Raw genomic sequence first — 27,472 nt, forward strand, 5'->3', positions numbered from 1 at the left:
TCGATGGCAGGCTGAACTTTGGAGATGATTTGCCTGCTAAGCTATAGCACATTTCTGATTTGTAGGTGTCTGGTCTGACTTGGCTTCATTTTTAACTTTTCATTTTCTTTTTAGGGAACCAAACTGTTCAGCGGGTTTGGCAGCGGATGGCTATTAACTGTCACACTCCAATAACAAGGGATAGTTAGAACAGCATTAAATATTTGGACTGTGCAGCAGGGCTATACTTCATCTCAGCACACAGGAATCCCATGCTCTACTCACACTGAAAGGAAACCCACCTTACTGCTATTCAGCTCTATCTGTCCATCTCTCTTTCCATCCTGTCATTAGGCATGCAAGGCCTATCAAGGCCATTGACACAAACAAGAGCTTTCCCTTTCTGCCAGCTCTGGTGAGACCTGACAAAAATAGGACACAAAAGACTTGCTGCTTTTTAAAAGTATTTTTATTTGGTTTTCATTTTGTAATGAACCTGGTTATTACATGTCTTGATAAGAGAATATTCCTCCATCTCTGAATCCCTGACATGCAATGATACCTTGTGCATCTAATAAGAACAGGGCCTCTGTAACATTCAATGTTATTAACACAGAATTAACTCTACTGGTGTGGTGGTTTTTAGCTACAGACTGCTGTCCACTTTGTGTGGCCTCAGGGTTAGATGTTGCAGCTTTGTTTTAAACACAGATTTAGCATTTTAACTCATTTTTGTTCTAATCTTTAAAAAAAGGTACTACAGCAGGGGCACCCAAAGGTCTGCATTTAAAAAACAGAATTTCTGTTGGCCTCTGCAGGAAATATTTAAAACATAAAATGAATGTTTGTCATAGAAGTCAGTTAGCATTCTTTTTAGATTAACAATAGTGCTCAGAGAAGCCCTTGCAAGGGATTAGACAAAGAGGAAGATCCTTACGCACTAACCTCTGAGTCATTTGGTTGCTGAACTGGTCACAATAGAAATAACTATCTCAAAAGGTCTTAAGTGTGAGAATTATCTCCAGGAAGTGCACAGTGAGTTAGAGAGATATAAAACAATAGGCTCATGCCTTAATACATGCTGTTAGCACTGCACATGTTCATTTTCCATTTAATCTCTGTAAAACGCTCAGACAGTAGCAGTCCGTGCCCAAATTAAGATACTCTTTCCCTTTGATCTTTTGTAAAGACTAATGAATTGTATAATCTCTAACACCTCTGAAATCCGTCTGGCTAAAGGGAAGTATTCCTACCTTTCCCATGCCTGTCTCAGTTCACTACATGGGAGCTATATTTAACAACAGGCCAATCACATGATCACTGAAAAGGAACAGCACAAGAATCCATAATCCTAATGCTCATGAGCGCTGATTGCCATAAATCCTTTGCAGGATGATTTCCTTTAAATCCCCAACATGTCATCACACTTTTAATTAACATTTCTCTGCTAAAACTGTGGCTAAGACACTCGAAATTAAACATTGTTCCCAAACTTGTCACATTTCAATAGCTTGTATTTCTATTGTAATTTCCAGATAGGATATTTGAAGATGAAGCTTTATTCTTTTCTTCCCACCTTCCCCAAAAACAAGGTGTAACAATTAACACTATCCTCTCTCTAAAAATATATGGGGCACATCACTGCTACAAGAAAAAGAAATTACAACTATAAAAGGCAAGTCAGGGAAAAGATACAATGAATGATAGTGTCAATATTATTGTACTCAAGGATGTACTACTTTATCCATTGGGGACACTGGGGTATAGAGCGGTGAAGTGACTTCTACAAGGTCACACACTGAATCAATGGCTGAGGTGGAAACAGGACTCAGGTAGCCTGATTCCCAGTCCTAATCCCAAACCAGTGGAGTACATGGATTACGCTGCCTCTGAATAATAGGGTCACTGAGCTCTATGGCATAACTCCCATTAACTTCAGTGATATAAATTGAAGCCCAAAGTGTGCAATGTTGGGTAAAATTCCCTGCTCTGGTAAAACCCTTACTGCAGTCAATGGGAGTTTAGTTGGGTAAGCACTGGGCCAATAGTTAATAAGTGGTGCGTTTCAAAGGGGTACCCTCCTGACACTGTCCGGATCTGAGGACTCTGTCTTTGAATGATGGTTCAAGTTCAGAGTCAGACTCACCTGAGTTCATCAGGCAGAGCTGGGATTTCAGACAATTGCACATGTCAGAGCTTCACAAATCTTTGATGGCATATTTTTCAGGAAGCCCATTCTTACATGGAGGTGGTCAGTAGAGGACAAAATGGAGAAAAAGAATACTTATGAAGACAGGCCAGGGATGGCACCAGAACCATTATATGGACAAAAATCTTCCAGCAGAGGTAAGCAAAAAAAGAAATAGACGCTGAAAGGAATTCTGAAGGAAATCAGCTGACTGTACCTTTGGAAGTTACTTAGCATAGCTTGGCAAGCTATTTCTAAGTATTTGTGCATCGTCCTACGATTTCCAGATATTGAGGAACTAAGGAATGGCTAAACATACTGGGTCAGATTCTGATGCTTCTGATCATGTAGTTGGCTTTGGTCCCATTGGTTTCAAGCTAGTCTCGTTAGCTGGATTGACCCAAACAGCTGAAGTGTCAACAGCCCAAGCTCTCACAGTGTCTCAGTGCCAGAACTGGGAATAGAACCTGAGACTCCAACTCCTCTGCTCTTTGTACTAAAGTGAAGAAACTCATGCTATATATGAAATGTAAAATATATTCCATATCCTGTGGATCTTAATAGACCAGACCTCTTTCACCATGGAAACAGAATTGAAACTGAATGTAATTAATATGAAATGGGGAGCATATCCATTGTAAATTCTGTTGTAAATGCACATAGCTCTATTAACAGAAATGAAGAAAGCCTGCACTCTACCCAATCCATTTCTTAAGCCTCGCTAAATCCTTTAAGGATAGTTTGTGCTCATTTGGCACTGGCTCACTGGGGACGGTGGAGTCACATGATTGAACAGGGTGCTTTGGCAAGTACTGTGCCTCCTGGAGCTCCCTGGTGTGTAGACAGAAGTGCCCTCTGTACCATTTGTTTTGAATGTGGAGCCTGCTGTCCTCTGCACCAGCCAGCTCCTTTGGCCCAGGCACAGGATCATGGTCTTGCCTCCTCCCCACTCTCTTTGGGGTGTGTAGCACCCCAGCATGTGTTAGCAGAGAGTAGTCTCTGGGCTCAGGAGAATGCAAGACTGCATCTGTTTGTGACGCCCTTTGGTGGGTCATTGAACCTTAGCTACTAACTTCTTATCTCTTCTGTGGTGAGAACACTACACAGATGAGAAAATGCACAACCACTTCCTTCCTTAATGCTGAGCACATTCCTGAGACTGAACCCGGTGTCAGCCTGGACACAAAGTTGCAAATAAAATCTCAAGCTCCACCATATAATGTGGGTTGAGCACCTGCTTCCTGGCCCCTGGTTTAATAAGGTCTGTGGAGGAAGGTTGGGTGCACACTGCATTACTCTCACTGTGCTCTGGGCAACAAAAGGCCAGGGAATTACTATATGACAATTTTTTATTCATCAGTATCAAATTACATAGCAAAGTAATGAAGGCAAGTGTCAGACAGTCTCTTTTGAATACTGTAATACAAATAAAATCCAGCATATTGTTTAATTATCCAAAGTAAATTACAAGTTTAAAAGTGTGCGTTTAAGAGATTCCATTTGGCATATCTTGACAAGACAGCCTGCATAAATATTTCTGTACCTCATTTTCACTATGTGTTTGTATCTTAATTAAATACAGCCTTTAAAAAGCTTATACTGAGGAGACAGATATAAAATGTACAGCTAGCTCCTATCATGAGATCATGTCTCTGCCTCGAAAGCACTGAGAGTGCCTGTCTTACTGGCCATGGCCAGTCTGATAGATGCACAGGAATTTACAAATTAAGGGTCAGATCCTGCTCGAAAATATTGCCTGATCCAAACCCACAGACATCAATGGAAAGACTCTTAATAATGGACTTAAAAATGGACTTTGGATGAGGCCTTTGAATTACTGGAAAAACATCTATTAACTTAAGTGGGAGCAGGACTGAGCCCTCCGGGCCAGATCTTGCATGTTGGGCCTGATTCTCTTCAAACTTACACTACTTTTAACACTAGACAATCACAATTGATTTAGGAAGAGTTATTATTGATTTACACCATTGTGAGATGAATGTCAGGCCTGCTGATTTTGCACATGAATAAGATGAGCAGGATTTGGCCATGGTGAAACACAAACTAGAGGTTTCTGTAGAAGTGTTTTAACAGAGTTAATCAGCTGTGGCATCTACATGAAACTTCTCTTATAACCTGTGTAAATAATACAACTTTTCCACGTTGATGAGAGAATAAGCTTCACATAGCACTATAATCCCTAAATTAAGACTAGTGAGACATTATGGTGATATGAATAGGAAAATACCATAGCAATATATGTTTTGTATAGCGTAAAGTGAACAGAAGTACAGAAGCCTTGATGCAGGTAATTGGGAGGGTGAGGAAGGGAAAGTAGGAAATATTTAGGCAGCAATCCCATAAACATAAGAGTTTCTCTTGATCCCTCCGATTCATTGGTATCAGTGGAAGTCAGGCTTTTCTGGGAAAGTACAACCAGAACGCTTTATGATCACGCTGGCAGCATAATGTCCGGCTCGGATGCACTCTGTCAGCGGTCGGTCATAGACAAGCTGAGAGAGAAAGCCTACAGAACAAAAGAATGGAGAGAGAGTGAAGAAAAGAGTTAGATTTTGAGTATATCATATAGTCCCTAATTTGACAAAGTATTTAACATATGCCTAATTCTAAACATATTAATAATCCCACTGAAGTTAAATTTAAACTCAGACCCATGCTTAAGAAACTTGCTGAACTGGGGCCTTACTGATTTTATTTAAAGCTTCCACCTGGTGACTTCAAGTAAAAACTATCAAGGTTGTTTTTTTTATTAGTGCCTTCAAACAAAAAGGATCCCACTCACAACACTCTTTCAGAAGGAGCTGCTGGTACCTCTAATCCCATTTCAAAAAGTAGAAGCAACTCTTCATGTTGGAGAGTTTCTGCTTTTCATATCCGCTACATTTACAGGCCCATCAACTTACCTCTGGACAGTGTGTTCCTTTTAAGAAAGCAAACTGCTTAAGAACATAAATGTTAACTTGATTCATAGATGTAACTGTCCAAAGCAAAATCAAATGAGAAATTTTAAATTGATTAGAAAATTCAGATGGCAACTGTTGTTCCCTACTCATTAGGGAAAGAGGAATTAAGATCTTAAAAACTGGGTGCCTTAAATTGAACTCCAAAGTCTGAATTTAGGCATCTAAATAAGTGGCCCCATTTTCCAGAATGTTGACCAGTCAGCACTTTTGAAAAATCAGGACACTTATCTAGCTACCAATGGCTACCAACTACCATAACCACTGCCTACAAAACCTGAAAGCAATAGGAGTTCAGCACTTTTCAAAATCAGGTCCACCTGTTTAAGTGCCTCTCTGTGGACTCAAAAGCCTAATTTTAATCTCCTTTGCTGGGGGTTTTCAAAGGAGCCCAAAAGAGCGAGGCGCCAGTGGGAGTTTGTTGTCAACCTGTTAACCACCTCTTACTGCAGATAGGAAAGAAAATACATTTGAAAACTAGAATTCAACAGGACTTGAAATGGGAAGAAATAAATTTAATAATTAATCAGAACCAACCCCAAAATATTTGGTAAACATCTACTCTTACCAAGTATTTTAACCTTTTTTTAAAAGCATCTCAGACGTCATAGGTTGGGTTCTCCCTTTCCCATCCAACACAGGAGCAAAACCACCTTCAGCCAGTCAAGTCCAGAATTAAGGAAAGCCCAAACAGATTCTGTAAGGCTTTCACCCATCCTTTTAATCTTGACCTCCATTTTCACCCTTTAAAGTCCCCATGTCACTTTCAGGCTGCCTCTGTGTTTTGACAGTGCAAGATTAGTCTCAAATCACATCTCACAAAAGTAGCTCAAATCTACCATCTACTGACTTATCAGAAATTCTGGTTCAAAGAGAATGACACATTCCACTAGTTCTCTTTTGACAGAACCCTATATGTTTTCTATATTCAGCTTGGTTACTATTAAAATAAACTGCCTACATTTTATTGCAATACTCTAAAGCCCTAAAGGAAGATTATTTTCATTTAACCTGTATTCCACCTTTAAATATTTACTCCTCGTGGGATGTTCAACCCTATATTAGAACACAATAAAAACATTCTATCTTGTGTAATAATGCCTGTTAGTAATTTAGAGATCAATCTATAATACAAAAATCACATAAAACGTGAAACACAAAAAATCTCAAGAACCGTGGACAATACCAATGAGCCAAAAAGACCTCTCCCCATCATAACCAACAGTGAAAAAAGGCTTAACTGATCCTCAACGTCATCTCTAAATTCCACTGACATGGAGAAAAGCAGGGCTTTTTATATAAAAGCCACAGGTTCAATTAGTGAAATACCACAGATTTTCCAATGGAATGCATGAGATGCTGGAAAGTAGGTGTTTTGGTTGACAGCTTGACAACCATGAAAGATTCTAGGTGTGTTTTAAAATCAGTATTTTTCCAGGGAAACCTGAGCCATAAGTTAGCTACTGTTTCACAGATATGACTTCACTGACAAACTCTGAGGCCATAAACATAAGTGAAAGTCAGAAGTCTTCAATACATAAGGACGACAGCCTTAACAAGTGAAGAGGAATTGTGCCACGAGCACTGTCAGCCATGGCAGTCTGGCGGCAGGAGGGTCCGTCCAGCAACCAGGTTTGGATAATAGTTCTGAAATTCAAAAAACATGCCTGGTAGAAATCAGATGGTTTCTGAATAATGCGATGAAAACAGTCTGCTCTCCATTAAATTAGCTTGTATTCTTAGTGGAACCCTTCCTGGATACACAGAGAATGTCAGTCACTACATCAGAATTGCCTGGGACGCATGAGCTTGCCAGTGAGTTTCTGGGTGGTTAAAACTTGAGTGCTAACATGGCCAAAATTAGGCAATTAAGAATGTCCATTTCTAAATCGGTAAGTCTAAGAGATGTATTGTGCAGGTCTCGAAAAACACATACAACTCTCAGCTTTGCAAAGAGCATGAGTCCAGAAAGGGCTTTATATAAAGAAAAAAATCATGTTCTTTGTTACTGGTCAATACTCTGAATATTAATGAAAATAAGGAAATCAAAGTATGTGAAGGATCTTAAGAAATGAAATATCATTTAATATGAACTACCTTTAGGGCCTGACTGCCTTTCAGCTTACCACGGTTTTAGACCAGTGTATTTCCACTGACTTCAATGGAGCTACTCCTGATTCACATTGAAGTAAGTGAGAGCAGACTCAAGGTCCTAGTTCAGCCGCTACTTGTGTAACGTGTAGAATCTGCTGTGGAAAGTTTGCCCCAGATCAATATCTAATCTTGAAAGTTTCTTTTAAAAATTATTGTTTACAGGATTTATAAAGGAGACTGTAGCGGCATCAGAAGTAATATCGCATCAAGTAATAATGCAAACACATAAATCACAAGCATATAAGTATAACACATACTAAACCTAGGCAGTTAGCAAAGTAGACTCTAGGGAAACACCAGAAAGCACTCTTGGTTTAGTAGAAAAACAAAGAACTCAGTCAGGCAGACTGCTTTAGCTGCAGAGTGGCCTTTTAAGTATACTCAATAAAAGGCAATCAAATTCAAATATAATTCTGGGTTTGGGTTCTCCAGTGTGAAACGTTCTGTACTGCAAATACTGTGGGACCCATCCAGTGCTTCAGAAAAAAAAGTGCAAGAACGCACTTCAGTATGTGATAGTTCTGGAACACCATTAGCTCCCCCCAAAAGTTCCAGCACAGGGGGCATTCCAGCATGACTCCAGCCTTGGCCCGTATCCTCAGCCTCACTCCATCCCCTATGTATTGAGTATGTGTCACTTGCTCTTAGTCCCACATGGGCATGGTGGGCATGGTTATCCTGGGTCATGGGACTGGCCTCTAAGGTGCTAGCCGCTATTCTAACTTATGCTGGGGCAGAGCCGGTTTCTTGGCTGCCCTCACCATCAGTGCAGTGCAAAGGTGGCACAACTCCTTAATCAAGAGCAGCTCAGCTAGACCTGAGAATCTGGCCTTGTATATCAGCCTTAGGGAATATAATGCAGCTTTGTCTAAATATTGTTTAGACTTATTTTCTAATTGTAGATGATAGGTGCAGGAAGTAGGGATGTGGAGGGTGCTGTAGCACCCCCAGGTTTTATGGGGGGCCACTGGTCCTGCGCCCAGAGCTTACTCCCCGGCTCGGGTCCCGGGGGCTGGCCCCGCTCCCCAGCCACTTGCTTTGTGCCCGGGACCCTGCTCCCAGCTCTCTGCCCAGGACTCCGCTTCCTGGCTACCGACCCCAGCCACTGGCCCAGTGCTTGGGGCCCCACGCCCAGCCCCACCTCCCACTCACATGCCTCCACTCCCGGGGCCCTGCATGTGGGTCCCGGCTGCCGACCCCTGCACGGGGCTCTGCTTCTGGCCCCACACCTGCCCCCAGCTGTGGCCACAGCCCCGGCCCCACCTTACCTCTGTCCAGGTCTCCCCCCCAGAGACACAGCCCTGCTCTCAGCCTGAGCTTTGGTGGAGGGGGGGGAGGAGGCGCGGACAGGAGTAAGAGGGCTGGCTTTCAGCACCCCCACTACTAAAAATGTTCCAGCGGCACTGTGCAGATGATGTTGCCAGTAGCATTTTTCCAGAGTCCAAACACATGGATACAAAGCACGCTTTAATACAAACCTCTGGTGAACAGAGTGTTGGGGGAAGAACCAGAGTCAAGGCCCCACTCATTGCCTGCCCCTGCTCTACCACCTCTGTATGTGTGTGTGGAGGACGTGGGAATAGCAGATCCATGGTGATTGCTGTGTCCCCCATACCATAACCAGTGATCTGGGTAGCTCGTATAGGGGAGTAAGAGGTGCCTTTCCCCCTGCGGTCCTCCTTCCCCCCACCACACCCACACAGACACACTGAACAAGTAACAATCTTGCCCTAGTTCATTACAACAACTCAGTTGGAATTGTGTCCAATAAAATGGTGTTTGAAAAACCAAATTTTGTACCTTACAAGGTATAAGCCAAACCAAAGACGTGTACAAATTCTCAGCCAATGGAAACGGTTATGGGAAAACATCAACAGCTATTATCGGCCCAATTTTATTTCCTAAGGAGAATTGCAGGGCTTCTATCTACCCAGGAGCTAAAATGCAGGTTGGCTCTGAAAAGTGCCTCTGGTATCACTGAGTACTATCTTTATGGTCTCCCAATGATTTCCATGCTGTCTGTACTCAGTTTTACGAGTTTTTCTAACTGCCAGCCCTGCAGACTCAACATGGGATATGAAAGTCAAGTTGGTTTCTTGCCTCATGGCACATTGTCATCAGACAAAGCTTCTGCAGGCCAAATTAGGCCCTCAATGAAACCAGCATAATATTAGTGTCTACCATTTATGCCCTCAGTGACACCTGTGACGTCATCCTCCCAACTGCCATCAAATGGTTTTGCATGGGTGTAACTGACTGGAACCTAGAAAACCATACTATGGATCACAAGCAGGAATAAAATCTAGTTCACTCCCTCACAGCTTTATTAATACAACTCTGAAAATACTGAGGGAGTAGAAGCTGTTTTCACTTAGTTACTTTTGAGAGCAGAACTGAACTTCAGCATCATTGAAGGAAAACTGAATTCATTTTACTGTGGTCAGCTATACAGAAGTTCCAAACCCACAGTGTCAGGAGCAATTGTCACTATAATCAATGTATTTTAAAAAGGTTTTGCTCCAAAATTACCACTGACATCTCTGAATGAGGGGCTAGTGCTAGTGCAATGACATCAGCAATAGCTGAGATTTTAAAACAGTTTTGCTCTGCTTTAGTAATGGTTTAACAACACTTAAAACCAGCTTATATTGAAAGCCAAACATTTCATTACAAATTGTAAACTTGACAATTAATTTTAATGACTGTTCATTACTAAAGTTGGCTGGAAACTGGCTTAAAGTCTCCGACAGGGAGCTCCTGGGCTGCCATTCTTATAAGAACACTTTTTTTTTTTTTTTTTAAAGATGGGTTCCCCCACCAGTATGTCACATTTATTGCTCCTTGCACCGTGCAAACTTTAATAAAATGCCCCAAGCAAAGTGAATTTTGTCCTTTAAATAAAAAAAGGTAGACAGAAAAAGCAGTTATCAAATGTGTCAACGGGAAGACTAACAAACCCTAAGCCAGAGCAACATGATCCTTAAAAAAAAGTCTGCATCCTGATCCTCCCAGACGTTTCCTCATCTCCAAATTAATCGAACTTACAAATTTATTCTTATATGATTTCACTAGCCATTCAGGCCAGCAATGGCAAAAACAATTGGGGAGGATGTAGTTTTAAGGAAGTAGTACTCTAGCATCAAACCATATACAATCTTTTAGCTAATACTGCTGCATTTTTCTGTAAGTCTTTTAGTGCTACTGGCATGGGATAATGTTATGGCAACACAAATCTGGTCAATTGTGATCAGGTGGTTAGCAAAGCTGGTGCCAAGAAATCAGCCAGCCAACCTAGATTCTGTAAAAGACATTGGCATCAGATGTTTCTGCAACATAGTCGCTGAACAACTGTACTTAGACATGCTGTGGTTCTCCTCCTTTTTTATTTCTGTGGCAGATGGTGGATATGTACAGCCAAGAATTGGGTTAAGCCAGAAGCTCTGCCCATCTATCAAACTGATGGTCGGCTATTCTAAATAGAAACATTTTGATTAAAGGTATCATCTATGGGTTAAAGTATAGGTTTAAAGTTAACTTTTAAGCCTAAAAGTAAGATGTAGGTATAAGGCAGTAATACAAGAAGCCTACAGGCACAAACCTGTAAGATACTAGCTTAAGCATTTAGTAGAAGGAAATTAGGCCTATAAACTTTAGCCTAAGAAAACTGACCAACAGTGACCCTAAGTCATAAGATATAATTTTGCAATAAACAGTTCTACTGAAAGTCTGTATCGAATGCTGACAGGTAACTGGAAAAAGTCAGTTGATACCAGTTTCGATATTTTAGGATAGGAAAATTAGCAAATGCTTAACTGCAGGATTGCTATATAGTAACCAATGGATGTATAAGTTTAAGGTAATTAATATACTAACGTATAGAATAAGGATACCCCAACAATATGATGGTGAGGAAGTTAGTTATGGGCAAAGGAGCTCAAATGCTTGCATGAATATTCATTGCAGCCGTCAGATACTACAATAGGGCTAACCATGGCTTAGACCAGCAAGACCTCCATCACCAGAGTCTTTTGGCAAGCCACAGATGGGTTAGGACCTCATGAACCAGGTTAGGACCTCATGGGCCACCACCTGTCTCCTGGCCCTAGGTCTCCACAAGAATTGTGAGAGTATGCGTCTGACATGATGCTGAATGTAAAGTTACTATTGGATTGCTGTTACATTCTTGTTTGGCTCGGAACTTGTGTGTGTTTTCTAATTGTGTTAATAAAACTATTTCAAATTCAAAAGCTTTTTCCTAAGTGTGTGTGTTGCAGTTGCATTGGGGTTTCCAATTTAACCCTAACTCTAATAACTCTGGGTCTAATCTTGGAACTGAAACCTGTCAAACTTCAGAGTGTTAATCTGAGGGAATCAACTGGGAATTCTTAAACAATCGATGCACAATCATTAGCTCAGGCAACACAGGTGGAATTTTAACAGTGCAGCTTGGCACATTGTTACAATGCGTAAGACAAACTAGTGCTAGGCTAATTACAAGTGAAAGAAAAAAGTTACTCATCCCTCTCAACAAAATCATTTGTTTAAAACGTGGATCTAACAAGTGACAACCTTGAATTCTCACTGTAGCTGAAAAGCACATTAGAAGTGCCTTTCTGATTCTACCACTAGAGGAAAGTTTTAATAAAAAAACTAATTAAACTACAAAAATCCCAAGTGGTTAACTGATTTTAGGGGCTAAATTTCTAGCAATTCTAATTATCCTCTCGTGGCTTTACTTAGTGTTTCACAACCATGACAGATGACAATGAAAAACTGCAGTTAAATTCATCCACCCTGACACCATGCTAAGCACTAGCTTCTCCCTCTCCAAGTAAAATCAATACCACGTTTGAGTAAACATGTTTACAGCTTTATTAGGCTGTCTTGCTTGTTCTGTAACAGCTACTTGAAGCCCTGGTAACAAATCGACTCAACTCAGTTAAACCTAGAGAGCTGGTAAGAGGCCCATCAATAAGGTTGTTATAAAAATAAACTGCAGGAGATCAGAAAGCTGGAACAAACAGCCTGGTAAATGTCAATATTTTTACTTCCACAGAATGACAAAACCATGAGATCATGAATAAAAGGTTTGGGAAGTCTATTTTCACTGTGTTTATAGAATGTTTCACGTGCTAAATGGTGAATACTTTTCACTGACTATATAAAAAACCTTGTTACAAAGCTTCTTATTTTCTAATGACCAGCACGAAAGCTGAAACAAGTATGCATTCAAGAGTAGCAGTGCTGTTATTGCTATCTCCATTCCTCTTGTTTCCTTCATATTTAGTGCACTCAATTTCTTTAAGGATCACTCAGTTGTGTGTGTATTTTCCTCAGCCAGAGGCCTGGTCTACACTGGGTGTGTGTGTGTGTGTGTGTGTGTGGGAAATCTAAGATACGCAACTTCAGCTACGAGAATAGCATAGCTGAAGTCGACGTATCTTAGATCAATTTACCTCCCGTCCTCACGGCGCAGGATCAACGGCCGCAGCCCCCCGTCGACTCTGCTTCCGCCTCTCACACTGGTGGAGTTCTAGAGTCGACGGTGAACGCGTTCGGGGATTGATTTATCGTGTCTAGACGATACGTGATAAATCGATCCCTGATAGATCGATCACTACTCACCAATCCGGCAGGTAGTGTGGACGTACCCTGAGTTTATACTATCATTTATGGACAGACACTCACACAAACAATGCAACTTTGCATTGACTAGATGAATGTGGGTAAGCGATGGGGGTGGTTTCACACTGCTATAGTAGTCATTTCCTGCTGAAATGAAGGTGCTGAGTGCAGCTATGCTCTCGAGCAAAAAGAACTAAAAAAAAACTATAAAAGAATACCTGTGAAACAAGTCTACAAGAGCAAAGGACAGAATAAACTCCACATCATCTCTGTTATCTCAGCAATGAATCAGTTAATGTTTGCAAAATATTTTTTTATTGCAAAGCATGTTTGTACTATTAATACCGTCAGTAAGTTTATTGCGCAGTTCACTAATGCTAGTGGCGTGAGGCATAATCATACTTCTCAGCACCAGCCAGGATGCTTGTGCCCTACAGGGATTTTAGTGTTGCCACATCATCTCCCACCTTGATGCTTGTGCTGTAGGCTGGCAAGTGTAAACTGCAGCTGGAACTCTACAGGAGCTCTGCTGCTGAAGGTTGTTCAAAGGAAGCACATATGGCCTCAGTCAAAGCCCAGTGAAGTCAATGGGAGTCCTTTCATTAACTTCAAGGTGCTTTGCATGAGCCCCTTAATCAGTTCATACCTTGGCTGCCCTGTACACGCCTAGTGATTACCACCCACCTTTGTGATTAGCAATAGCCCCATCTGAAACCCAGGGTAGAGGAGAGGATGCAGCATTTTCTACTGACACAGCCTCCTCTCCTGGTAAAGTTTCCATAATCAGAGGACTCTGCTAGGGTCTATGCTTTTTTATGCCAGTGTAGAGACCCAATAGTGAATCTGGCCACTTAGGGTATATCTACACTGTGTTTTAAAACCACGGTAGCAAATCTCAGAGCCTCCATTTTGAGACCTGGGCTCACGCTACAGCACTAAACACAGCTATGTAGATGTACAAGTTTGGGCTGGAGCTTGGACTCTGAAACCACCCCCCTGCCTGGGTTTTGCAGCCCTACAATTTGCAATGTACAAAAACCAGATGAACCTAAAATCTCCTCTAAGAAATGTGTGATGGAAGGATGTTGATAAGTCCTAAATGGTGATTGTCCCATCAAACTTTTCTTTCATTTTCTACCTACTGAACTTTGAAGAAGTTCACATTTGCATCTGGCCCTGCTTAACCAGGATAAGGGAAAACAATTTGAGGGAAATGTATTTCACAGTCCCCAGGCTCCCAAAAGGTAATCTGAGCATTGCATCAGTTAAATTAAAACTTGGATACTTTCGTCTGAAATACCTTTTCCAGCTATCTGAAAAAAAAATGATCTCCAAGCTGATATTTCTCTGACTTTTTCTTAGCACACAAGTGAATTTCTGGGAACTTGGATAAAATTCTCTTTCACCATTTTTGAGATATCAGAATGAAGACAAGTGGATTTTTAACAGTTCAGAAATTTTTCAGATGCGATTTATCTGCTTCAATAACCCAAATGTGGCACCTGGGTCCAGATACCATGGCAATGGGCATGCTGTAAAAATAATGACTAGAAGAGAATTTGGTTCATTTCGTATAAAAAAGATAAAGTTATAAACATTACAAAATAGAAGCAAAATGCAACTTTCTGTTCAGTTTTTAAACACTGTTTGGGGCAGGGGGTGGGAAATGATGCTCCTGTCATCTGCTTAAGGAAATGAAATGCAAAGAGGTTGCATGAATGTAACATTATGGTTGAGATTTCACATGCACAAAAGCCAGGAAATTCAAAGTTATAGTTCCCACAGCAACCATAAGTCAACCACACTGCAGTTTGCAAATACATTGCCAGGCATTAAAGGATGCAGAGTGTAACAAAATAAAACCTTTGTGCAAGGGGGATGACTTTTGTGGGCTGAAATTCTCTACCACAGCACTATATTAATAGAGCTTCTATGCAATGAATTCAAAAGGGTCATATTTAATGTCTTTCTTTTTTTAATAACTACTACTATGCTAAATTGACATGGCTAAGAAAAAGCCTTCTGTCATTTACTAAGAAGTGTCAATGACAGTAGTGTTATTAAATACAGTAGGAAAGCAAGATAAGGCAACTTCTCAACTGGACACAGTATTTTTTACTCTTGTGGCCCTGATCCTGCAAACACTTTTGCATATGCTTAACTTTGCTATTGTGAGTAGCTCTACTGATTTCAATTACACTACCCACAGTAGTAAAGCTAAACACGTGCATACAAATATTTGCAGAATCGGTGCCCATGTGCTTAAATATTGTGTAGTGACATGCGCATCTCTGGGTGAAATCCTAGTTCCAATGAAGCAAATGGGAGTTTTTCTATCAACTTCATTTGTGCCAGGATTTCACCCTAGCTATATTTCCACCTGTGAAGTGGGTGCATTTCAATGCTGGGGGAGGTGATATACACTATATAAAATTATAGTAGTCAGAATACCTCATAGATCATCCAGTCAATCCTCTTAGTGCTAGGGCAGGATACAGGCCCCATTAGAGGGCTCATCAGATACGAGATAGCTAATATATTTCAAGTATTTTATACTTCAATATTTTTTATATTTTATGCTAATATAATATCAGCTTAATCTTACGCATCATCTCTCAGGGGACTATATCCTGCCATGTCTCCCAGAGGAATCTGCTCGATGATCTAGTTTGACTAGCGCCTGTATTTCTACTCAGAATACATTAAAACAGTGCAAAAATATTACCAATATTCTGAGTGAGAGATTATAACTCATTAAAATCACTTCTCTAACCTTCCATACAACATTTTCTTCATCATTACATGATTTTCTAATGGATGCCACATTAACATAAAATAGAATGTTACACTGGCAGTAGGTGTGACAAAATATTTTTAAACAGTGATGATTTGCTTTCAGACTTTAAGTTACATTGTGTCCCAGAACTAACAGAGCAAAAACTGGAACCTTATAATTTGTTATGAAAATCTACTTCTAATGCAAAATATTTTTAAACATACGTAACACATATTCAGTTTTCGTTTCCTATCAAGTCTGGCCAGAAAGTCATTAAGAAAAATGTCTGTCCTTTAAGGCCCAATTCTGCAAGGTAATGAGCATTCTACAATGCTGTTGATATCAATGAGAACTGACAGTGCTCAGCACCTTGACAGATCAGGCCCTAATTCTGCCAAACCAAGTACCGTGGGGCATTTTATTCCATACACACATCCCTTTTAATGCATTAAAAAATTAAATGCTACTTTCAAAATGAGAACAGATGAATTAGCATTTAGTTAATCTTGCACTTATTTCTTTACGTTGTTTTCTAAAACATATGTGTTTTGTGTAATTGGAAATTAAAAATTGTAATTTACTGTATTTTAATAAGATGAAATACAGATAAGACAGTAAAACCAAAGAGTTGAATACCTGGATCCCAGTGGAAAGGTGGTAAGTAAGAAAAACAGATAGGATTGTACTGAAATTGCATTTGGAGACTAGTTCGTGGCCGTGTACATATACCAATAATGTATTACGTCCAAAGAAAGCTTTCATGATTGCAAATGTCTGATTAGTTTTCATTATAATTAATATTTAGGAATTTGTACAGTCTGAAACAGTGAGGTAAATAGAAAAAGGAAATATTCAGTGTTTTTTCTGAGTGACGTGTTTATTTTTATATTATGATTTTTTTAAAGGTGGTGGCAGTTCAAACAGTATGGCAAATTTCTAAAATGTGCCAATTCCAATGTGGAAAGTGCATACAGGTGGCCGACTACAACATTTATCAGAATAATAGTGCACCTCCAGCAGTGACAGAGAAAAATCCACTATGAAGGCATAATCAGACAATATTTTAGTTTGTGGAAGGTCAGTTATAGAGACAGAGGAGACATCTAATAGCCTCGTTTTAGATGTGGCATTTATCTTTGTGAGTTAAGGATGACATCAGAACACACTAGCAGTATAGTAATGAACATGTTGAGAGTTGTGACAAGTCATCCCCTAGGAAGTGAAGACTGATGCCCTATCTACAGCTGAGCTATTATACTGATGTGTGCTGTTTATACAACAGCAGCGTTAAAGATGTGGAAAATGGGTTGTCAGTCAAAATGCTTATAATATTAAAAGGGTATTTTTATTTCAACACTTTATACATCATCTACTATGACTTCAACAACAGGATTGCTCAGAGGCAATTAGCCGCCCATGTTGTATAAATGAAGACAACATGAGCACTGATTTCTGTTAGAACATTTATCTTCACTTGGAAAGAAAGACAGAATAATGCACAAGTAGTGACCCCTCACCTCTTTCCTCATGAAGATACGTTTTATAACAGAAATAAGCCATTGCATGTTACACATCAATATATATTTAATTGCTATCTCAACAATCATACTGCCAGCTGGCAAATAAAGTTGTATTTTAGGGCTATGGTATCATCAGGGGCTGTATTTCATGGTTGTGACATTATATCCATGAAATGTGTCTTTTAAAAATGTGATTGAAAAGACTGTGACCACTTTGCATGGTATTTTAACCAATTAAAATAGCTATACACAGATGAACTAAATGCCACTGTATAGTGATTAAGTAGTCTCTGATGTCACAGTTTTTCCACTCAACAATGAATTGATCCTAGTTTCTGAAACTTTGATTTCAAGACATCTAGAATCTTTTTTCTTGTATGTCTGTCTACGTTGCTGTGAGGTTCTTACCGAAACAAACACATAAGAAGCAAAAGGATATGTTGTGCTCACTACAGTTTTAGGAAAAACATGTTTTTTGTTTATAACATTGTAATATCAGACAAATATAGTAAGTACAGGAACTTTTGAATAAGGCCACAAACTCATTCATCTCAGAGTTTTAATATCACAAACCACTGAAACTGTTTGTTGACCATGCCAAAAGAACTTTCTGATGTGTAATCTCACAGCTATCCTGCGCAGCACTCTCTAGTTATGTCTACAGTATATATGTATATGCGCACACACAAAATGCCATCACTTTAAAAGCAGGAAGGACGTGTGGGTCTCTTCAAGATGATGCACATTCATGCACCATGTCAAAATTACTTTGGGAGGAGGGAATTTCCATGGCTGCTTGTGAAAGCTTCACTTTTGGTTCAGTCAGTTTCTAAACCATCCTAAGAGCTCCCAGAAAATGGTGGGGGTTGGGATTTTCAAAAGAGCTTAAAGGAGTTAGGTGCCCAACTTCCATTGACTTTCAGTAAGATCTGCACACCTAACGTCCTTAAACTCCTTTGAAAACCCTGCTGCAAACCAAACCAAAATGTTTCAAGCTTCTTGGATTCTCTGTGCAGGAGGGATTGCCCACAGTCATGGACAATAAAGGGGAAGGAATGCAGATTGGGATAAGTGAAGAGCTCATCAGAGATTTTCTGACTAATTTGAATGAATTCTAAATGATGACTGAACAGCATGATGCTATTCACCCCCGAGTGCTGAAGGCATTAGTTGAAGAAATCTCAGAACCACTGGTGATATTTTCAAATTCATAGATGACAGGAGAGGTTCCAGAAGACTGGAGTAGGGCTAATGTAGTGCCCATCTTTAAAAAGGGGGAAAAGGAGGAGTCGTGGAACTGTAGACCAGTCAGCCTGACCTCAATATCTGGGAAGCCAACGAGCAATGTTTAAAACATTTCGGTTGCAAATACCTGGAGGATGAAGGGGTGATCACTAGCAGCCAGCATGAATTTGTCAAGAACAAATCATGCCAAACCAGCTTGACTGCCTTCTTTGACAAAGAAACTGGTTTGGTGGATAGGGGGAATGCGGTGGACATAATATACCTGGACGTTAGCATGGCTTTCGACATAGTCCTGCATGACATTCTCATAAGTAAGCTGGAGAAATGTGGGTTCAGTAGAACTATCATTAAGCAGATACATAATGGGTTAAACAACCACAAAGACTACTAATGGAATGATGTCATATTGGAAGGAGGTCTCAAGTGGAGTCCCACAGGGATCTGTTCTGGGTCCAGTGTTATTTAACATCTTTATTAATGACCTGGCTGTAGGAATAGAGACCATACTGATCAAATCTGCAGAAGATACAAAGCTGGGGGTGGGTTGCAAGCACTTTGAAGGATGAAGCTAAAATTCAAAGGGATCTCGATAAATAGGAGAACTGGGCTATAGACAAAAAAATTCAACATATACAAATGTAAGGTGCTACACTTAGGGAAGAAAAAAACACATGCACAAATACAGAATGGGGGATAACTTGTTTGGCAGCAGCACTGCTGAGAAGGATCTGGGAGCTGTGTTGGATCACAATCTCAACATGAGGCAACAATGCAATGCTCTTGGAAAAAAAAGCAAATGCAATTTTGGGTTGCATTAACTGAGGCACAGAATGCAAATCACAGGAGGTGATTGGCACTGGTTAGGTCTCAGCTGGAGTACTGTGTCCAATTTTGGTCACTGCTGTATAGAAAGGATGTAGAGAAAGTGGACAGGATCCAGAGGCGAGTGACAAAAAAGATCAAAGGGATGGAATCCAAGCCATATGAGCAAAGGCTGAAGGAACTGGGTATGTTTAGTTTGAAAAAGTGGAGATGAAGGGGAGACATGATAGCAGTCTTCAAATATTAGAAAGGCTGACATAAGAAAGATGGAGAAAAAATTTTCTCTTTTGCCACAGAGGACAGGATAAGAGACAATGGGTTCAAACTACAGCATAGCAGATTTAGATTAAATCTTAGGAAAAACTTCCCAACTGTAAGAACAGTAGGACAATGGAACAAATTGCCTAGGAAAGTCATAAAATCTCCTTTACCGGAGCTTTTCAAAAGGAGGCTGGATAACCATCCGTCTTGGATGGTTTAGACACAACAAATCCTGCATCTTAGTACGGGGTTAGACTAGATGACCCTTGTGGTCCCTTCTATGACTATGACTCTATGGCAGCAGCTTTAAAAATGTTTGAAAGCAGAATGAAATCCCTTACCCCAATAGTGAAACTATTGATTTCAGAGACGTTATTCCTGATTTACACTGGTTTCACACAATCAAGCCCTTAGGTTTTATGTTAAACAACTTCTTGGAGCAACATTTATACATGAAGTAATGATGTGCTAAAGCTATCCCCTCAAAGGGATTATGGGGTCTGCATAAGCCTGTTTGTACATTTCCTATGTTGTGTTTTATATATTTGATATATTTTATATATTCAGAGCAATTTAAAAAAAGTCAATAAATGTACAAATTAGTGCTGTCAATTAATCACAGTTAACTCATGCGATTAACTCAAAAAATTAATCATGATTAAAAAAATTAATCGCGATTAATCAGTTTTAATCGCACTGTTAAACAACAGAATACCAACTGAAATGTATTTAATATTTTTGATGTTTTTCTACATTTTCATATATATTATATTCTGTGTTGTAACTGAAATCGAAGTGTGTATTATTTTTTATTATAAATATTTGCACAGTAAAAGTGATAAAAGAAACAGTATTTTTCAATTCACCTCATACAAGTACTGTAGTGGAATCTCTGTTGTGAAAGTGCAACTTACAAATGTAGATTTTTGTTGTTGTTACATAACTGCACTCAAAAACAAAACAATGTACGACTTCAGAGCCTACAAGTCCACTCGGTTCTACTTGTTCAGCCAATTGCTAAGACAAACAAGTTTGTTTACATTTACGGGAGATAATGCTGCCCACTTCTTATTTACAATGTCACCAGAAAGTGAGAACAGGCATTTGCATGACACTTTTGTAGCTGGCATTGCAAGGTATTTACGTTCCAGATATGTTAAACATTCGTATGCCCCTTCATGCTTCAGTCACCATTCCAGAGGACATGCTTCCATGCTGAGGATGCTTGTTAAAAAAATAATGCGTTAATTAAATTTGTGACCAAACTCCTTGGGGGAGAATTGTCTGTCCCCTGCTCTGTTTTACCTGCATTCTGCCATATATTTCATGTTATAGCAGGCTTGGCTGATGACCCAGCACATGTTCATTTTAGGAACACTTTCATTGCAGATTTCACAAAACGCAAAGAAGGTACCAGTGTAAGATTCCTAAAGATAACTACAGCACCCAACCCAAGTATTAAGACTCTGAAGTGCCTTCCAAAATCTGAGAGGGACGAGGTGCTTTCAGAAGCCTTAAAAGAGCAACACTCCGATGTGGAAACTACAGAACCCAAACCACCAAAAAAGAAATCAACCTTCTGCTGATGGCATCTGATTCAGATAATGAAAATGAACATATGTCAGTCCGCATTGCTTTGGACTGTTATCAAGCAGAACTTGTCATCAGGATGGACGCATGTCCCCTGGAATGGTGGCTGAAGCAAGAATATGAATTTTTAGTGTATGTGGCACATAAATATCTCACGATGCCGGCTACAACAGTGCCAGGGGAATGCCTGTTCTCACTTTCAAGTAACATTGTAAACAAGAAGCGGGCAGCATTATCTCCCGCAAATGTAAACAAACTTGTTTGTCTGAGTGATTGGCTGAACAAGTAGTAGGACTGAGTAGACTTATAGGCCTAAAGCTTTACACTGTTTTATTTCCGAATGCAGGTTTTTTTGTACATAAGTCTACATTTGTAAGTTTGACTTTCATGATAAAGAGATTGCACTACAGTACTTCTAATGAGGGAATTGAAAAATAGTATTTCTTTTGGGTTTTTTTACAGTGCAAATATTTGTAATAAAATTAAATATAAAGTGAGCACTGTACACTTCGTATTCTGTGTTGTAATTGAAATCAATATATTTGAAAATGTAAAAAATATCCAAAAATATTTAAATAAATTGTATTCTATTACTGTTTAAAATAGCGATTAATCACGATTAATTTTTTTAATTGCTTGACAGCCCTAGTACAAATATATAAAATATTACATTGTTCTGAAATCATATCTGGATGTTAACCTACAGAGAACCATTTGCATTAGCCACAAGAAAGAGGCCAATCTTTCCACAGTTGAGGGACACTTGGCAATTTGCCAGCAGTTCAAAGGCCAGATGTAATTTGTAAAGGCATTCAGATCAAGGGGGAGGATCACAAACTGGGACCTGCATTCTCCACAGGGCTTACCTCTATATTAACGATGAGGGCTTTGGCTTTATTTTGGCCCACGTGGTAACAAGAATATAACAAAAGACAGGAAAATATATCCAATAAAGCCTATGTATCTCAAAATGATAAGCTAAAGCATGATTCAATGAGGCACACAGAAGATACGTAGGAGGACAGACTATTCCTGTTGTGTCAAGTACTAACTTCGATATGAATTGTGTTCTGATGGCTGATACAGTAGCTGTCACTGAGCAAGACTGATGCTGTGTTTCATTAAAAGGGGAGAGATAATTGTTTATTCTGCAAGCATATACACCGAAGAAGGATTTCTCTTTGTAGTTTTTAAACTATAGGTAACTTCTTCCTGGAATCTGTCTCTGTGTTAAAGCTATCAGTTGGATTCTGAAAATGACAACGGGTGTGAGCTCATGACTACAGCTTTGATATTGACAGAAGTAAAATGCTCTGGCTAGTACTTGGCACTTCACAGCACTTAATGAGGAACTGCTTTTATCTCAGGAATGTTGGCCCTTGCAAGTGGTATAAGATTTTTTGATCACATGGCTATAACGTTACTTCATATATTCTGTCACTGCTGCATTAAGTTACTTTAAAATGATTTGCAGTTACAGTTCATACTCTAGCACTTTTCATGCAGCATACAATGAAATCACATTAGATTATCTACAACATTTGTTAGCGAACCTGTAGAACATATTGATTTTGTACCTTTTTCTGTTCATTTGTTATGATTTTTCTTCCCAGTTCCATTTAGTGGACAGACACTAGGGGAGAGATTTTGCAGGGAACAATGACAGTGATCGTCACAAAATATTCTCACTGTTTTCATTTGTTACTGTGGAAATGTCAAAGAGGATTCCAAATGGCAGTCAGACCTACTCTGACAAAACAGCAGGACAGCAAAAAGGAGTTTTCTCTTGATCTAGGAAATTAGGACAGCACATTGAGCTCAAAATGATATAACTGTTCCTATTTCCAATGTGTGCTGCCATTACATGGGCTTTGCAACACATGATTAGGGCTGTTCAAGATGGGACTGGCTAAATAATAAGGAAACCTCTCCAAGCGCTACAGAATCAGGCTGTAATTTCAATCCGGGGGCCCTGGTGACATAAACCATGTTAGCAAAGCTCAAGTGATTTGTCAATGTCACCAGAACCCTGAGGTGGAATTACAGCTTTAATTTACGGGTGTTTCAGGGATTCATTTCATATTAGAAATGGAAATCTGGTGTCCTGCTGCAAACCACTAGAGGTGCTGAATTACTGCAAAGCTGCTTGTCATTGCTTAAGCTAGTAAGAGGATGTGTTGCTGCTGAAAACCACTGGCGGCAGCAGAACTGACGGTAGTGTTCACAGAAGTGTTTCAAAGTAACGATATATTTTAGTAACTTTTAAAATTCAATTTCTTATGGGTCAGTCTGGACAATGGGTAACGTGGTTTTCTGCCTGCAGATGGAAGCAGGGAATTCAAATAAATGTTTGCTGTCAAACCCTATCAAGACAAGTTCCACTTAAAGAATCCAGTTCATTTTTTGTCTCTAGTTGCTTGGCTGAGCAGAGCTTTGAGCTACATACACTAGGAGGCTCGAGGCCTCATTTTTATAGGTGCTGAACACCCATAATGCCAGTTGAAGCCAATGTGAGCTACAGGTGCTCAGAAACATTTTAAAAATCTTTTATCTCAATGATTTTAAAATTTACTGAACTTTAGTAGTTAGATTCTTTCTAGAGGAAAAAAAATACATTTCTTATTTTTGGCTTCCCCTACCTTTCTTGTACCTAAAGCTATTTGGGAGGGATAGCTCAGTGGTTTGAGCATTGGCCTGCTAAACCCAGGATTGGGAGTTCAATCCTTGAGGGGGCCACTTAGGAATCTGGGGCAAAATCAGTACTTGGTCCTGCTAGTGAAGGCAGGGGGCTGGACTCAATGTCCCTTCAGGGTCCCTTCCAGTTCTAGGAGATTGGTATATCTCCATTTAAAAAAAATCATCCAATAATTTAATATTTCTTGACCTGTTCAACATCCTCAGCAAAGGAATTGTACCCAAGCTAGCCCAGGGCCATTAAACTCTAGGAAGGGGATTTCAGAAAATATAAGCCTAAGCCAAGAAGTAAAAATAGAGTTAGATGGTAAAGCTCACATGCTTTTTTGAGCCAACCAGGTATCCTTCAAAAATGGAAATCCAACACTAGGAGATTAATAGAAAGGAGCATCGCTGGTGACTGGTAAAATATAAGAAGGAAACTACGAAATTACCAAAGAAATAAAAATAAATAAAAAATTATTTAAATAAATCAGAAGCTGAAAACCTGAGAGAATTGGTGTCTGCTGGATTACCGGAGAATAAAGGCAGCAGATAAGGAGGATAAGGGCATTCCAGAGAAGCTGTGTTACAACTTTTCCTCATTCTTCACCACAGAGAGTAGTAGGGAAAATCCTTTCCTGGGCCAGTCTTTTTCTGGTAGTAAAGATGAGGTATTATCCGCGATTGAGGCATCAAAAGAAAAGGTGCTTGAACAAACTGATTAAAGAATAAGAAATCGCTAGGCCCACGTGGTTATACCCCAGAGTACTGAAGGAGCTTAAGCATGAAGTGGCTGATCTGCTAACACATGTACACAGTCTCTCTTAAAATCAGTTAATATAATGGGCAAATGTTATATGTATCTTTAAACGGCAACACTAGGATTGACTCTGGGAACTACATAGCAATAATTCTTTCTTCTGTTCCACGGACACTCAGTGACCCTGAAAGGTCCCCACATAGAAATGTGTACTTTTACTCAGTGGAACTCATTGCCACAAGATATTGAGACTGAGTGCTTAGTAGGTTCAAAAGTGAACTAAAATTGTATATAGATAATGAGAACATCCACATTCACATTAGAGAGGATAAAAAAATTAAGAAGAGTCCTTCCCTCTTCAAGGCATGAGCCAACCACTCATTAATGGAGATTAGGAAGAAACTTCCCCTCTTGGCAAATACACTATAATTGTCCACAAAATTGTTTCTTTCACTTTCATCTGAAGCCTCTGATACTGGCCATCCTTGGAGACAGGAAACTGGACTATATTGACTACGGGACTGATCTGATCTGATCAACTGAATTGCTGAACTGGGAGAACTGTGTGGCTGTTTGCATCGATGGTGCTGCTGCTATGACAGGCAGTAGGAGTGGTGTTGTAGCAAGAATATGAGCCATAAACCCATATGTAATTGTAACACACTGTATGTTGCATTGACAGGCCCCTGCATCAAAGAAAATGGAACGCAAATTACATGATGTACTAAATGCAGCTGTGACAGTTGTGAATTTTGTAAGGTCCTGGCCTTTGAATTCATGCCTTTTTGCAAAGCTTTGTTTAGAAATGGGCGCCGGACATGACAAATTATTGTTTCATACAGAAGTGTGTTGGGTACCTGGCGACAGAGTATTGGAAAGAGTTTTTGAGCTTTGCAAAGAGCTGCTGGGTTTTCTTTCTGTGCACAATCTCAAGATCTCCTCAAACTTTTCTGACCCGATATGGATCGCGCAGCTTGCATACTTTGCAGACATTTTTAACTTGTTGAATGCGCTGAACCTGTCCACACAAGGGGGCAGTACAATCATACTTGAGCTGAGTGACAGGAGTGCAGCATTTCAGAAGGAAGTAGAGATTTGGAAAACTAGGCTGAGCAGTGGAACATCAGATCTGTTTCTGCTTTTGACAGAATTTCTGGATACTCACAGAATGACAATTGACTGTGTGACAGACAGGATCGTTGCTCACCTTTCAACTTTGGCTGAGCACTTCACTGTTTACTTTAAAAATATCAACATGGAGGAATATGATTGGGTTTGGGATCCATTCTCCTCTTTTGCTATATCATCTTACCATTTGAGTGGAAAAGCAGAACAGGAGCTGCTCAAACTACCTGTGTCCAAACACTGAAAAATTAAGTTTCAGGAACAGATACCTTGCCAGTTTTGCCAACTGTTGCTGCAGAGTACCCAGTTTTAGTTACAGAAGCAATAAAAATGTTGCTACCTTTCCCAACAACAAATATATGTGAAGCACCATTTCTGCCATGCCAGCTACGAAGACAAAGTTCAGGTCTCCACTGGAAGTGGAGAGTGATTTATGAGTTTGCCATCACACCAAGGACAGATAGACTCTGCAGTAAGAAGCAGGCCCACCCATCGCACTGATATCTATCTATATGTACTCTTCTACTCTTTTTCTTAAAGCATTACTAACAGTACATGTTTATACGAACTACACAGATACTTTTGTCAATCAGTTTCTCAGTCGGGGGGTCCACGATTAACATTGCATTTGAAAAGGGGTCCGTCAACAAAAAAAAGTTTGAGAATCTCTGTCTTAGTCTGTGCTTCCAATAAGTTAAGGTGTAATGGGACACTTGCTGCTATTACTCAGGACTGGTCTACTCTAGAAAGTTAGGTCGGTTTAACTACATTGCTCAGGGCTGTGAAAAATTTCACTCCCTCAGCAATGTATTTAAGTGGACCTGAGCCCTGGCATAGACACTGCTAGGTCGATGGAAGAACATATTCCATCGCTGTAGTAAGTGTGTACACGACAGCGGCACAGCTGTAGCGCTGCAACCATGCCATTCTACAGTTTCTAGTGTAGACGTAACCTATGTGGATATTAGAGCCTTCAAGATGCAATAGCATGTCACTGCACTACATAAATGCTACAATCAACTGGGGAATTTTTGGATTGGATTTTTTCTTGGCTTATATTGAGTCATTTTGAAACCAGGCACAGACATAACATCCTCTTTTTTTGAGGGCTTATGCGTAAAATTAGTAAATTTGCAAATGAATATTAAGCAGTGCCAGATAATATTCTTGTCTAGTTTTTAAAAATTAACCCTTTATATTATTTTCGGATCTCCAAACAACTAGACTGGAAACAGATGTTCTAGAACAAAATGACATGATCAGAAGACATTACACTCAAATATTAAATACTATTTAATATTTGCCACAACCTGTTTTAAAGAACAACAATGTGTTAAAATTTTAAGCCAGGAGGGATCCGAGTACACTATATAAAATGTATTTGATGCAGCTTGTTTATGAAACATTCTGACAGATACAATTAATCTCGTGAAAACAACCATGGTATAACATAATAGCATATTATCTTTAAAGTCATAGAACACATTTTTTCCTGTGAGAATGAACACTTAACTAAAACACACAATCTCAGGATGTAAATGAAAGCTTGAAAAGAACAAAATTGACTCTAAAGAACAATTTGAAATTCTAGACTGAAAAATGCAGATTCTATCAAGAATAGGGAAAAAAAAAGTCTAACCTCCAAATAAGACAGTAAAGAAAGCAATAAGTACCTCCAACAAATGCATCACCAGCTCCATTGGTATCAACGATTTCACTCTGGTCACTGTCTAAGACTGGGAAAGCAGTTACTTCATTTTCTAAAAGAGT

The 27,472-nt window shown here is 39.6% G+C and overlaps 1 protein-coding gene across 7 annotated transcripts in view; it reads right to left on the minus strand.

Moving 5' to 3' along the window:
• Positions 1-3,498: 3,498 nt before the first annotated feature.
• Positions 3,499-27,472, minus strand: part of ADK (adenosine kinase) — a 560,340-nt gene continuing 536,366 nt past the window's right edge. For 6 of the 7 annotated variants that reach the window (XM_039547060.1, XM_039547059.1, XM_039547065.1 and 3 more), the window contains 2 exons: positions 27,376-27,462; positions 4,570-4,694 (listed from right to left, as the gene is read on the minus strand). In XM_039547060.1, the coding sequence (XP_039402994.1) occupies positions 4,570-4,694; positions 27,376-27,462 (212 nt within the window). Of the gene's footprint in view, positions 4,695-27,375; positions 27,463-27,472 lie in introns of all 7 variants that reach the window. The other variant, XM_039547058.1, reaches the window with a different exon arrangement.

Source organism: Mauremys reevesii, linkage group 7 (genome assembly GCF_016161935.1).
Source record: "Mauremys reevesii isolate NIE-2019 linkage group 7, ASM1616193v1, whole genome shotgun sequence".
Classification (NCBI taxonomy): Eukaryota; Metazoa; Chordata; order Testudines; family Geoemydidae; genus Mauremys; species Mauremys reevesii.